Source organism: Periplaneta americana, chromosome 9, assembly GCF_040183065.1.
Source record: "Periplaneta americana isolate PAMFEO1 chromosome 9, P.americana_PAMFEO1_priV1, whole genome shotgun sequence".
In the NCBI taxonomy this organism is placed as follows: domain Eukaryota; kingdom Metazoa; phylum Arthropoda; class Insecta; order Blattodea; family Blattidae; genus Periplaneta; species Periplaneta americana.
In genome coordinates, this window is record NC_091125.1 from 142,948,188 (window position 1) to 142,961,620 (window position 13,433).

At 36.6% G+C, this 13,433-nt stretch overlaps 1 protein-coding gene across 1 annotated transcript in view; it reads right to left on the minus strand.

Annotated features, from left to right (window-relative positions):
• LOC138706573 (toll-like receptor 2) overlaps positions 1–13,086 on the minus strand; it is a 42,322-nt gene extending 29,236 nt beyond the window's left edge. The window contains exons 1-2 of the mRNA XM_069836056.1: positions 12,236–13,086; positions 6,467–6,804 (exon numbers count right to left, since the gene is read on the minus strand). Of these exons, the coding sequence (XP_069692157.1) occupies positions 6,467–6,804; positions 12,236–12,987 (1,090 nt within the window). The 5' untranslated portion in view covers positions 12,988–13,086. The remainder of the gene's footprint in view (positions 1–6,466; positions 6,805–12,235) is intronic.
• Between the last annotated feature and the right edge of the window lie 347 nt (positions 13,087–13,433).

Sequence of the window (13,433 nt, forward strand, 5' to 3'; positions counted from 1 at the left end):
TCATCAAGAATTTTTTATCCTCATATTTAAGTCTACAAAACATTTCTAATAAATTACAACTGTGTCATTTTCGGGATACATATTTCGCACTCATTTATCAACATTTTCTATGTACTGGTACCTAAGTACTCGTATTTGATTAAACATGTAATACACACTTGGATGTAGGATTAATACACTATATACACTTATCACTAGTACACTCTAAACACATTAAATAATAAGTTAATATATACCGGTACGCACATAGTATTAAACTACATGTATACATTTACGCGCGCGTTAAACTTTCAAATACAAGAGCTCATGAGAAGAAATAATACACGCCGCGGAAAACAACTTTTAAACTTTGCTAATGTACGTCTGGTGTATTCCTGATAAAATAACATAGAGCCAGCTAATTTACCACTGCAGGAGTGACTGCTAAGACACAGGGAATGAGAATACTATTCTCGAGTCAGGTAGTACATACTGTAAAATTTCACAGCCCTTAAACAATAACCCCAGGCCTTGGAAACCAGCTGCAACCCTTCTCTATTATTAGTACCGTTAGATCTGCAAACTGGTTACTCCGCCTACAAGTCTGACAAATTCATCGTAACTGAAAGACTCGGAAACGCACTTCACTCATATAATAAGAAAGAAGTGCGCACAAACGTGCAATTTAGTTTGGTATGAGTTACTTCTCTTTACTATATTCCACCAGTGACTTCGTTCTATTCACACATTTACTAAAATGATATTTTGGACACACTTCGTTGCACAGTTTACACACGCATTCGGGGGAAGGTTCGTGGTACTCTGATCTTCTGCACAGTTTGTGGTGAAAACCGTGAACTGCTAGCCTTGTTATGGCGCTTCGTAATTTGTTGTTCGGCCCTGTCCAGTTGCGGTTGATCATCGCGTCCGTTCCATAGAATTCACTTTCTATTTCCGCCTTCTTCTCTTGCATGACCGTGCGTAGTCGAAGTTCTGCTGCGGTAATACTTCACTCATATACTTCGCACGAAAACATGACGACCTTCCCTCATCCCCCTCACCAGTTAACTGCAGGCACGCGCAAGGGATAAACCCTTAGCCGAGTTGCCAATTCTTGAAGTCATTGTGATTTGCGAACGTTTTTCAAACTGTGTTCCGTGAAACCGCGATTTTCAGCGAGACTATATTATCTTTGTAAATATACCTTAATTTATAATTACTAAAACAAAATTGGTATAAAAATGAACAAACTTATTTTTAAAACACTTTATATTTATATTTTCACTAACATGTTTTGCCTAAATAAACAAAAAAATGCAGACTTCTATAATAAGTGTTAAATTCTCATGTTATTGAAATTCCAGAATTTTATACTTAATTAAGAATGTTGCGCTGGTAAAATTTCTGAAATTGTGATCATTGAATAGTTATAGAATTTATAGTACAAAAGAGTAAAGTTAGATTTTATCAGCTTCGCCTTGGGTGATAATTTCCACGAACGCATAAAATCTGTTTACTCTAGTGTGCTATACAATATTTTATTCATTACTGGTATGTAAATTTAATTTTAAATTGTAGGGCTTTTCTTTGTAATGTGTTGGCGAAGAAGTTCATTTACATTCATTTTAATTAATGCTAATATGTTGGTTGTCATGTAGAGAGTGATTTAAAAACATTTAATTCACTGCTGTAAGTTAGAAAACTTTTAAGCATTGTTGTGAATAATGTCATATTTAGGTTGCTAAGGACGGTGTTGTTGTTGGCGATATCTCTTTCGCGTACTGTTCACATACTGTTCGGCGAAGTAAATCACGTATAAAATCGTCTATCTTACCGAATTCTGTTTTAATTTGTTTATTTTCTCTTTAGCTGGTGAACCGTTAATTCTTAATTTCTATGCCCATATATCCAACTCCGCCGGTTGCGTCCGATGTTAAGTGATTAAGATGTATACTTATTAAACTGCCTGAACTATGGATAGAATTTCTAACGTTAGACACAATTTTAACACTTTGTTTTCTTAGCTACGCTCCTCTGCAAATAAGATATTCTGTTTTCTTCGACGGTGTTATTTGTTGTTCTTGTCGTGATCTTCAGGTGTATCAGAAGGCCTAGCTGCGGATCATCTGCTCCAACACTCATTAATCATGGCCGGAATAAATTAGACATATTGAGGCGCATAACGGTATAAAACAACACGTCGACAAAGACACTGAGAACGGGTGAAAGCCATCAGGTAGAGGCAATGACTGTTAGATTTGGCAATGCTGGGATCTATTGTATTTCTGCCACGCGGCTAGGGGTTGAATAGAGGATGGGGGTTTATGAGGGATTACCAATTCCAAGAAGAGAGGCCGTCATGTTTCCGAGCCAAGTATACAATCTTTCTTTAGTGCGTGACGTCACGTTACCATGGAAACCATGTGCTGTATGAGAATGGGAACCCAAATAATTTCACTTCTACAGTATTGTAAGTTCCAATAGACACCGCTCGGCGCTCGTAACAGTTGACATCATTCTATTCTGCGAACGGTTACAAGTAAACACTGTTCATAACGACTGAAAAGAAAACTTTTTTTTTTTTTTTAGAAATACGATACCGGTAATAACTAGAATTAATTATTAATACGAGATAAAATTGTGTTTTACACATAACTAGGTGAAATGGTACTTCACCTACTTCACCTGAATAACCGCCCCTGCCCAAGATTCATCGAGACAAGTGTGCATATACGGTGGGGCTACATGGTGTATTCTTTAAATCTAGCTTGTTGTACACTTGGTCAAAATAAAGTGGCCGGTCTCTTGAGCAGCGAAAATTTTCTAAGTCTCTTTGGGTGAGCGCGCAGTTCACTTCGTAAACCTCCGTGCGCCGCTTTAGTTAACTCCATAATACAAGGCGCTGATTTGGGCTACCTCCACAGCATGCTTCGAATCTCCGTAGTGAATTTTTTATTTTGTCCTTTCTTTTAATTTTTTACAACTCCTTCTAGTGTAATATAATCAAATAATTTTGCTTATGTTAATTCATGTTATTTACAGATAATTACAAAATTGGTGAAAATTTGTGGCTATAATTCCAGGAAATCAGGATATATTTTGTCATCAGAATTATAGTTTTTCTTCTTGTTTACAATTACTACGTTTAGGCCCTGATGATCACGGATGTAGATTAGTATAATAATCATATTTCTTGTAGCACAACTTGCAAATTAATTATTGCCAATTATTTAACCATCAACATATTTACTGAATGTTATTTAGGCAATAGAGTGCAAAGCAGCAGGGATTAATAAAATAATTAACACAGCATTTTAATATGAAAGCCCCTAATATTGTCATCTTTAGTGTTATTTCCATCTAGCGTCAAAAGTTTCTATTAACACGAAAAAAATAATAAAGCGAAAATTATTCTAAGGATAAAAAAATGACTAATACCTGTTATATTTTCACTGATGCATTTAAAAGACAACAAAATGAAAAAAGTTTCGTAACTCCACGAAGATTTGAACTTGCAACCTCACGAACGCTTAGCTATCGCTCTACAAACTACGCTATGAGTTTTACTGCAGTCAGAATGGCATTGTAACGAGCAATGGTTGTACTCCACTTGAGGACCTGTTATACAGTATATAGTGTTTGTGTTACAGTATTCACTGTTAAAACACACTGAACGATCTGTCTGTTTTAAATCTCGTATATGAATTATTTTCTCGGAAGATTTTAGTGATTAATAGCTGTGTTCCCCATTATAACTACTAGAAGAATAGGCCTTTTGAACAAAGCCTGGCTATCCCGAGCGCTCATGGAGATACCCGATTCGAACTTAGTCTTTCAGACGTCAGCCACTTTCATTTTGACCAAGTATACAATTAAAATGTAAAGCAAAACAATTTCTTTTCTTCTTCTTTAATATTAAAAAAAAATCATTAAAGACAGTCGGAGAGATGGAGAGAGGAGAGGAAAATATTTTAAGGGGAGAAAACAAGGGGTAGGGCGTATGGCCAAGAAAAAAAATACCATGGCAGCACTGCATGGATCGTATGCGGAGACGGAGAGAAAGATGGCAAAGAGGAAGAATGGAGAATGCTGGATTTGCAGTGAAGAACCTCCGCTTGGGTAGAAAATTATAAATGAATGGCAATCTGTCACTACTACCTATAAGATATTTCAACAAAATTTTAAGAGCAGACACTAGCGCCATCTAATATTAATTTAATGTTAGGTAACATGACAATGTATACAATAGCACAGGTTAAAATCCAAGGAGATTTAACGGAAACTTTTGAAATTAAAGAAGGCTTAAAGCAAGGGAATGGACTGGCGCCATTGCTTTTCAATTTAGCATTAGAATATGTTATTCGGAAAGTACAAGTATTACTACCAATGAACTCATCACTGATGTATAGATCTACACAAATAATAGCAGATGATGTCAATATCATGGTACGATCGGAACAAAAACTTAATGATGTTTACGAGGATTTAACAGTAAATGCTAGGGAAATATGATTGTGTATTAATAAAGAAAAAACAAAGGGCATGAGAGTAGCTACACGGAAACGGAATGAAGATACGGAAGAAATAAATTTAGAAGACCATAATATTGAAATGGTTAAAATTTTACATATCTGGGTTCAATAATTAATTCAACAAATGATGAGAATGATGAAATAAATAGAAGGATTCTTTAGGCAAACAGGGCATATTATAGCATCAGCTTTACAAGGAAAAGAAATAAAATAGTGGCATCGTATACGTTAGGGGGTGAAACCATTCCGGAAGTTAACAAACGTAAATACCTCGGAATAACATTTAGCAGCGATCTCGGCTGGGAGGAACACGTTACAGACACAGCGGGAAAAGCATGGAGAGCGTTACACTTTGTGATGAGGGTACTAAGAAAAGGTTCTGATAAATCCAAAGAGATTACATATAAATCACTAGTACGTCCAGTAATGGAATATGATGCTGCATGTTGGGATCCTTACAGATTAGAACATATTAAGACACTGGAAAAGATTAAAAAACGGGCTCTTAAGTGTTGTCGGAAAAATTCACCATTAAAATGGGACACACTCACGGACAGAAGAACGCGAATTCGATTATGCGCACTGTTCAAAACATACAGAGGTGAGCCTGCCTGGAGAGAAATAAAAAATAGGTTGCAGCCGCCAAATTACTCTTCAAGGAACGACCACTCATATAAATTGAGGGAAAGAAGGCAGAGGACGGACACTGGAAAGTTTTCTTTTCTCAATCGTACTATCAGGGACTGGAATGCTTTACCTGCAGACTTACTGAAGGCTTTACCAACAACCAAAAATGTATTTAAAAATAGGCTTAAGGACCTTACTAATAGACGGTAATTATACACAGTATTTAAAGGGTGTAAATGATATGTTGTTATTGAAGTGTTGTATCAGTGAAGAATTATGTTGTGTCAGTGAAATGTGTTGTATCAGTGAAGAAGTATGTCGTGTCAGTGAAGTGTGCTGTGTAAGTGAAACGTGTTCCTGTCAGTGAAGCTTTATAGTTTATAGTGGCAGTGCATAGTATTTGAACAGTGAAATGTTTTTGAAGTGTTAGTGAAATCAGGATAGAATCAGTGAAATGTGTCGTAGTTCAATTGCAGTGAGTGAGTTGACAGCGAAATGAGTGTAATTATTTGAAAGGTACTTGTGCAGATATGAACATATTCTCGTGGGTTTTAGATCGATCTTAGTTTTAAGATACAAATTAGATTTATTTCAAACGTTATTTTAAGTGATCGTTTCATTTAATTTAGTATATTCCCTGTTGTTGTTGTTATTATTATTATTAATTATTGTTAGTATTAATTATTAGTATTATTATTAATTGTATTTTTAATTAATAAGTTTATTATTGTCATTATTGAGTGTAATTAGTTACCACTGCCACCGGGTATATACCCACTGCAGTGTGAATAAATACATACATACTTAATAAAGTCCAGAATGATTCACAGAAATAACAAGGTAAGATTATACCAAACAATTATTCGACTTATTATTTCACAAAAAGATTAGAAGGAAAATTGGATGCTTTTGAGAGGAAAATATTAAGGAGAATATATGGGCCAAAGCAAGAAAATGGAGAATGGAGTATAAGATTTAATAAAGAAATCTATGAGTTATACAAAGAAGTTAAACTATCTGTATTCATTAAAGTGACTCCAGTGGGCTGGGCATGTCGTTAGGATGGAGGAAGAAAGGGTTCCAAGAAAAGCATTGGAACATAAAATTTGGGGGAAGAGAGGTAGAGGAAGACGGAGGAATAGATGGGAGGACGCAGTGCGAGAGGATGCAAGGAACCTGTTAGGTATGGGAAGTTGGAAAACAAGGGCAAGGATCAGAGGGAATGGAGGCGAAGGATTGAGGAGGCCAGGGTTCAATTTGGACTGTAGCGCCAAGGAAGAAGAAGACGAACATGACAATGTATTCTGTAATATAGTTATTCCACTTACTTGTATCAATATACATTAAGTTGTTGTTCGATAGATCGAGATACTTGAGGTGCGGCAGATTCTCCATGATTCCCTTTACGGTCGTCCAGTTCTTGTGGCCAGTGATGCTGAGTGAAGACAGTTCAGTTCCATTTAAGAAAGGCGCTACATATGTGTCGATGGCGATGTCACTCAAACACAGCATGTTGAGACTAGCATTGTGTCCTCCCAATGTGTCGACTGCGATTGATCGGAACACATCCCAGAACACTTCGTAGTAAGCTATTTGCCTTTTTGCATAGCCTAAGATTCCGGGGAAATTGATGAACTCCACTCGCTGGACACAAGTCAATTGATTCCTGCCACATTAAAGAAGCATAATAATATTTTGATTAGTCCATATATAAGGATATTTATAAGCTTGTACTTGCTATTTGGGAAAAGGAAATTGTACCAGATCAATGGAAGGAGTCCATAATCGTACCTATCTTTAAGAAGGGGGACAAGACTAACTGTAGTAACTTTCGAGGAATATCACTTTTGTTGACGTCGTACAAAATTTTGAGAAGGTTAACTCCATATCTAGATGAAGTTATCGGGGATCATCAGCGTGGTTTTAGGCGTAATAGATCAACTATTGACCAGATATTTTGCATTCGACAGATAATGGAGAAAAAAATGGGAGTATAAGCGTACAGTGCATCAGTTATTCATAGATTTCAAAAAGGCATATGACTCGGTTAAGAGGGAAGTATTATATGACATTCTTATTGAATTTGGTATTCCCGAGAAACTAGTTCGATTAATTAAAATGTGTCTCAGTGACACGTACAGCAGAGATCGTATAGGTCAGTTTCTGTCAGATGCGTTTCCAATTCACTGTGGGCTAAAGCAAGGAGATGCACTATCACCTTTACTTTTTAACTTTGCTCTAGAGTATGCTATTAAGAAAGTCCAGGATAAGAGAGAGGGTTTGGAAAAGAACGGCTTACATCAGCTGCTTATCTATGCGGATGACGTGAATATGTTAGGAGAAAATCCACAAACGATTAGGGAAAACACGGGAATTTTACTGGAAGCAAGTAAAGAGATAGGTTTGGAAGTAAATCCCGAAAAGACAAAGTATATGATTATGTCTCGTGACGAGAATATTGTACGAAATGGAAATATAAAAATTGGAAATTTATCTTTTGAAGAGGTGGAGAAGTTCAAATATCTGGGAGCAACAGTAACAAATATAAATGATACTCGGGAAGAAATTAAACACAGAATAAATATGGGAAATGCCTGTTATTATTCGGTTGAGAAACGTTTATCATCCAGTCTGCTGTCAAAAATCTGAAAGTTAGAATTTATAAAACAGTTATATTACCGGTTGTTCTATATGGTTGTGAAACTTGGACTCTCACTTTGAGAAAGGAACATAGGTTAAGGGTGTTTGAGAATAAGGTGCTTAGGAAAATATTTGGGGCTAAGAGGGATGAAGTTACAGGAGAATGGAGAAAGTTACACAACACAGAACTGCACGCATTGTATTCTTCACCTGACATAATTAGGAACATTAAATCCAGACGTTTGAGATGGGCAGGGCATGTAGCACGTATGGGCGAATCCAGAAATGAATATAGAGTGTTAGTTGGGAGGCCGAAGGGAAAAAGACCTTTAGGGAGGCGAGACGTAGATGGGAAGATAATATTAAAATGGATTTTAGGGAGGTGACATATGATGATAGAGACTGGATTAATCTTGCTCAGGATAGGGACCGATGGCGGGCTTATGTGAGGGGGGCAATGAACCTTCGGGTTCCTTAAAAGCCAGTAAGTAAGTAAGTCCATATATAAGATGAACCGTATCATGGCATTAATTTCGAAGGGTTAATTTTTTTTTTTTTTAATATTTCGTACAGAAAAGATAAATACAATTTTGCTTGAGCCTACTTTTCGAAAACAAAAAAGATTTAAATGAAACTTTAAGTAGTGTATTTTAGGAAAACTATTGACTAAATTCCCAACATCTTCAGTCACTTTAAGAGAACAGTGAATTCTGATGATAAATGATTGAACGAATTTTAGTTTTGTAAACACCTTTCAGGTTGTAACGACTTTTACATCGGACAAACGGGTAGAGCTTTTCAAACACGATACAACGAACACATCGGAGCCATAACCAAATCATCCTACGGTATATGCATCATCTACGCAGAACATATCACCAAATCCAACTACAACAATACAGAAACATGTATGGAAATTTTACACAGTAAACCTCAAATCAAACAACTAAACATACTAGAACAATCCGAAATGTACCATGTGTTTTTATGGATATAGGACAGGGATTCAATAATGCCATAAGATATCTATGTATAAAAACAATGAAGAAATAATCACTAGGTCATGTTTAGATGTGATCAAACCTTGAAAATTTGTAAAACAAGAGAATATCATTTATGATTTTTTTTCAGTTATTCAAGTGTGCTTCACAGGAAGCTTTACCTGAAAGCTAGATTAGCATAATATATACGTTACTATAGGTACGTTAACAGAAAACCACAATTCCAAGTCAAACTGAGTTTGTGTGCACTCGATGTGGGTTCCTGGCGTCTTGTCAGCCCATTCGAGGTAAGTGGATATAAAAGAAAAAATCGAGACGATGTCGGTTGAAGCTTCTTAGTAGCTCAGTTGGCGCACTCAGTCAAAGGTCCCGGGATCGATACCCGACCCCGGAACAATTTTTTCCTTGAAATTATTCAAGTCTGCTTCACAGGGAGCTTTACCTGAAAGCTAAATTTTCATAATATATACGTTAACAGAAAACCTTAATTTTTAAGTCAAATAGAGTTTGTATGCTCGATGTGGGTTTCTGGCGTCTTTTCAGCCCATTCGAGGTATGTAGATATAAAGGGAAAAATTAAAACGATGTTGTTTGAAGTTCCTGGGTAGCTCAGTCGGTAGAGCGTCCCCGGAACAATTTTTCCCTTCAAATTATTCAAGTGTGTTTCACAGGGAGCTTTAACGGAAAGCTAGATTTGCATAATATCATTTATGATTACTAAGTCAAATCGTTATGTTCTTTTGGTTTGCAGATTGTCAAAGTCTGCTAATTTCTAAACATTTTCCACTGATTAAGTTATTATTTTCTCTCTTTATATTTATACATAGGTTTCTTTTGGCAATGTTAAATCCCAATGTCCAATACCTAGAAAAACACACAGTATAAACAAAAAAACAACGCAAACACAACATATCCTCAACATTCAATTGACTTTCAAAATTCACATCCTGTTCGACACAATACTACCTATCACAAACACACTATCACTACTAGGTACACACATATCTTACTCCTCCACAAAAACTTCAAGCGATAAGACACCGGAACAACGGGTAAAGCCTCATTAGGCTGTTCGGCCTGGGTGGCACAGTCGGTAGAGTGCTGCCCTTCTTTGCCCGAGGTTGCGGGTTCGATCCCGGCCCAGGTCGATGGCATTTAAGTGTGCTTAAATGCGACAGACTCATGTCAATAGATTTATTGGCCTTTAAAAGAACTCTTGCGGAACAAAATTCCGGCACACCGGCGACGCTGATATAATAACCTTGGCAGTTGCGATAGTCATTAAATAAGCCGTAATTTAATTCATTAGACTGTTCGAAAATGACACACACAACGCCGAAACTAGTCACAAAAGTATAGTATTATCTTCTTGAGGTACTCATCTACCCTTAATTTTTTATTTTTCTTATTTTTTATGTCATCTGAAAGTTTGAACTTTCTAGTTTTCAAAAATATATCAGTTTTGTTTCTATGATGTTTGGTTAATTAATTAGCTGAGTTTTTATTCACCGAAAGCAGTCTTTCTTTAAACCGGAAGTGCAGTTCTGCGAATGTCAATCCGTCACATTCTGTCAATTGTGTATATATATATATATATATATATATATATATATATATATATTTTTTTTTTTTTTTTCGTGTAATAATAATCGAATTTGGCGGTAGAGTTTGACTGTATTATTTTTCATACAGTCAGGAAGCTGTATATTTTTTATTTTACTTTTTTTTCATACCCTCAGGATGTAGATGATTTTTCTCATGCAAATTAGTCTTTCAGGTGAAGCTTCCTGTAAAGCAGATTTGAATAATTTCAAGGGAAAAATTGTTCCGGGGCCGGGTATCGATCCCGGGATCTCTGGTTCAACGTACTAGCGCTCTCCCAACTTAGCTACCCGGGAACTCCACCCAACACCATCTCAACTTTTCCCTTTTTATCCACACAACTCGCGTGGGCTGACGAAACGCCAGAGACCCACATCGAGTGCACACAAACTCTGTGTGACTTGGAATTGTGGTTTTCTGTTAACGTACACAGTGACGTATATATTATGCAAATCTAGGGAAAAGTTCAGACGGTGTCGGGTGGAGTTCCCGGGTAGCTCAGTTTGGAGAGCGCTGGTACGTTCACCAGAGGTCCCGGGATCGATACCCGGCCCCGGAACAATTTTTCCCTTGAAATTATTTTTCTCCATGTTCAGTTTTACAGCATTTTACAACATTAATGTTAACACAAAGTGCACTTAGAATTGAGATATTTTCATCATTCTTGCACCAAAATGAAGCTGATTAACGTAGCTAAGTGTCAAACTATAAACAGTACCCTACTGCTTAAGAAAGTTAATTTAAAGCTCCAAGATCTTAAATTTTTATTTTTATGTTTGAAATTTTGAAAAAAAAAATTATATTTTTTCTTAATAGGATAAGATAGGGAAAAACTGTTTTCACAGCTTATTCTATGTTCTTTTAGGAGTAAGACAGTGAAATAAATTTTGTTCTAAAATAAAAACTGTGGGCCAAGGACTAAAACAAACTTCAGTTTTCGCTTTAAAAAAATTGTCTCCCCCCGCCCTCCCAAAAATATTTTAGGGGTTTATTTTGTGTAAAAATCCTTAATTATGTGTCGAGTAAACAGGAAAAAAAGAGTTTTTAAAATATGGATAAAAACTGGATTTTTTTTTCCCAAGGGTAAATAAGTACCGTAAGTTTTCTTACAGCGTATTCCGAATCTCACCGGACAGGTGGACAACAATGACGTCACGCTGCAGCGAATTAGGAACAAAACTGCTGGAAGGATTGATGGCTGTCATGGCGATTGTATAAGTTGTTGCCTGTGCTACGCTAGCAAATTTTTGCGAAATTTCTGTACTGCCATCTCGTTCAAAGAAAAGAGAGCATAAACAATTTATTTCTTGAACCGGTAGTAATAACTGGTCCGCTGACATGTTCGCTCATAAGCCATTAACATTTATTGTTTTTACGTTGTGCTCATTACAAACAATACAGCAGAACCAAAGCAGAACACACCGCCATGACACAACAGTGCACGATGTCATTCGTCTGCTAATTCCTGCCCTATACAAGAACCAATCAGATTCACTGATGGCGGCTGATGGAGACTGCCACCACCTCTGCAAGCTGATGGCACCGGTGAGACACCGGTGGAGCATCAGTGAAGCCATCGGTGAAATTCGGAACACCGTGATGCCATCAGATTGCTCAGCGCTGAGATTCGGAATACGCTCTTAGTTACAGATAACACAGTACATAATTTTATTACTGTTAATAAGAAGTTCTAACGTATTATCATATTTCATTATTTGATACACGAATGTTAAATATGTTGCGAATGAATGAATGAATGAATTACAGTTTTCTTTTAAGCCACTAATTAATTACGCACACTAATTTACATCTCTTAATCACTACAACTTTAATTAGCAATTTGTTTCCATTTACCTGTTCGTATTGGGACATGCAGAACTCAAAAATAGCACTCCAACTGCCACTTCCGCTGCAAAGTCCATTTCCCATTGCAGACGCGCTAAACTTAGACACAGATACAGAAAGAAATCGGGTCCCAAAGGCTCGGATGTGAGGTATTTCCTCTTATTATCACCATCGACTTTAGTCATTCGAACTTTCCAAAGCTTGAGAAGACAATGAGCTTCATGCGTTAATCCTTGTTCACTTGTTTCAGTATTTGTCTCAGCCGTTGCGTTTGTCGTTCCATTGTTCTCAGTTTGGACATTGTTAATTATTTTGACACAATTATCAGCTATAGTTCTAAAAGTTATTTCAAAATGGAGATGAAAGTGATATCTGATTAATGGTCTGTAGTCCCAAGCTTCTCCGATAAACTCACACACGACAAAACTTGTGTTAATTCCGAAGTCACAGTGGCTTATGTTGAACCTTTCAAGTGTAAACACGCTAGAAGGATCTCCAGATCGCAGCACTTTCGTCACATTCGACAAGGTATAGCGCACGTGCGTCTCCCATGCATTCCATCGTTTTCTTTCTTCTTCATCCTCAATTTCTTCTGTTTCATGACCAACCAAGCTAACGTTTTCTGTTATGTCACTACGTAGTGTTGTTTGCTCTTGCGTTCCGTTAGACTGAGATATTTTTGTTTCATTGTCAGCAAAAGTACACCTTAATCTCAGAGCAAAAGCAGTTAGAAATAACAGTATAACTACACACGTCGCCATGTTCGTGCTTCACATCTTTTCACTTCATACATGATCACCCTAAAAGCCACACTAATGCTGTTAGGATGTTATGCTTGACAATATACTAAAAACCCGTGATTCATGCTGTGCTTTCTGGTCGAGTACTATCAGGAAGGAAAACGTTATTGACGTCATCAAAGCAAGGCCGGTTTCAAATGCGAACGCTATCGAGTGTGTTGAAACGTTCGGCACTGTGTAGTCTGAAGAGTTGATAAAAATATTGAGTAACAATACTTCAATAATAAATCTTTGCTCTGCTGTAGAACGTTATGATCGGGATGACAATCTCTTTGACAAGGTAATACAAGAAAACACTTTATGTAAATTTCATTTTGTATGATTTTTTCCGATAAGCAAATAGTAATAATACATTAAATTGAAATGAGCCGTCTATGCTTATCTAGTTTTATATAAATTAATTATAA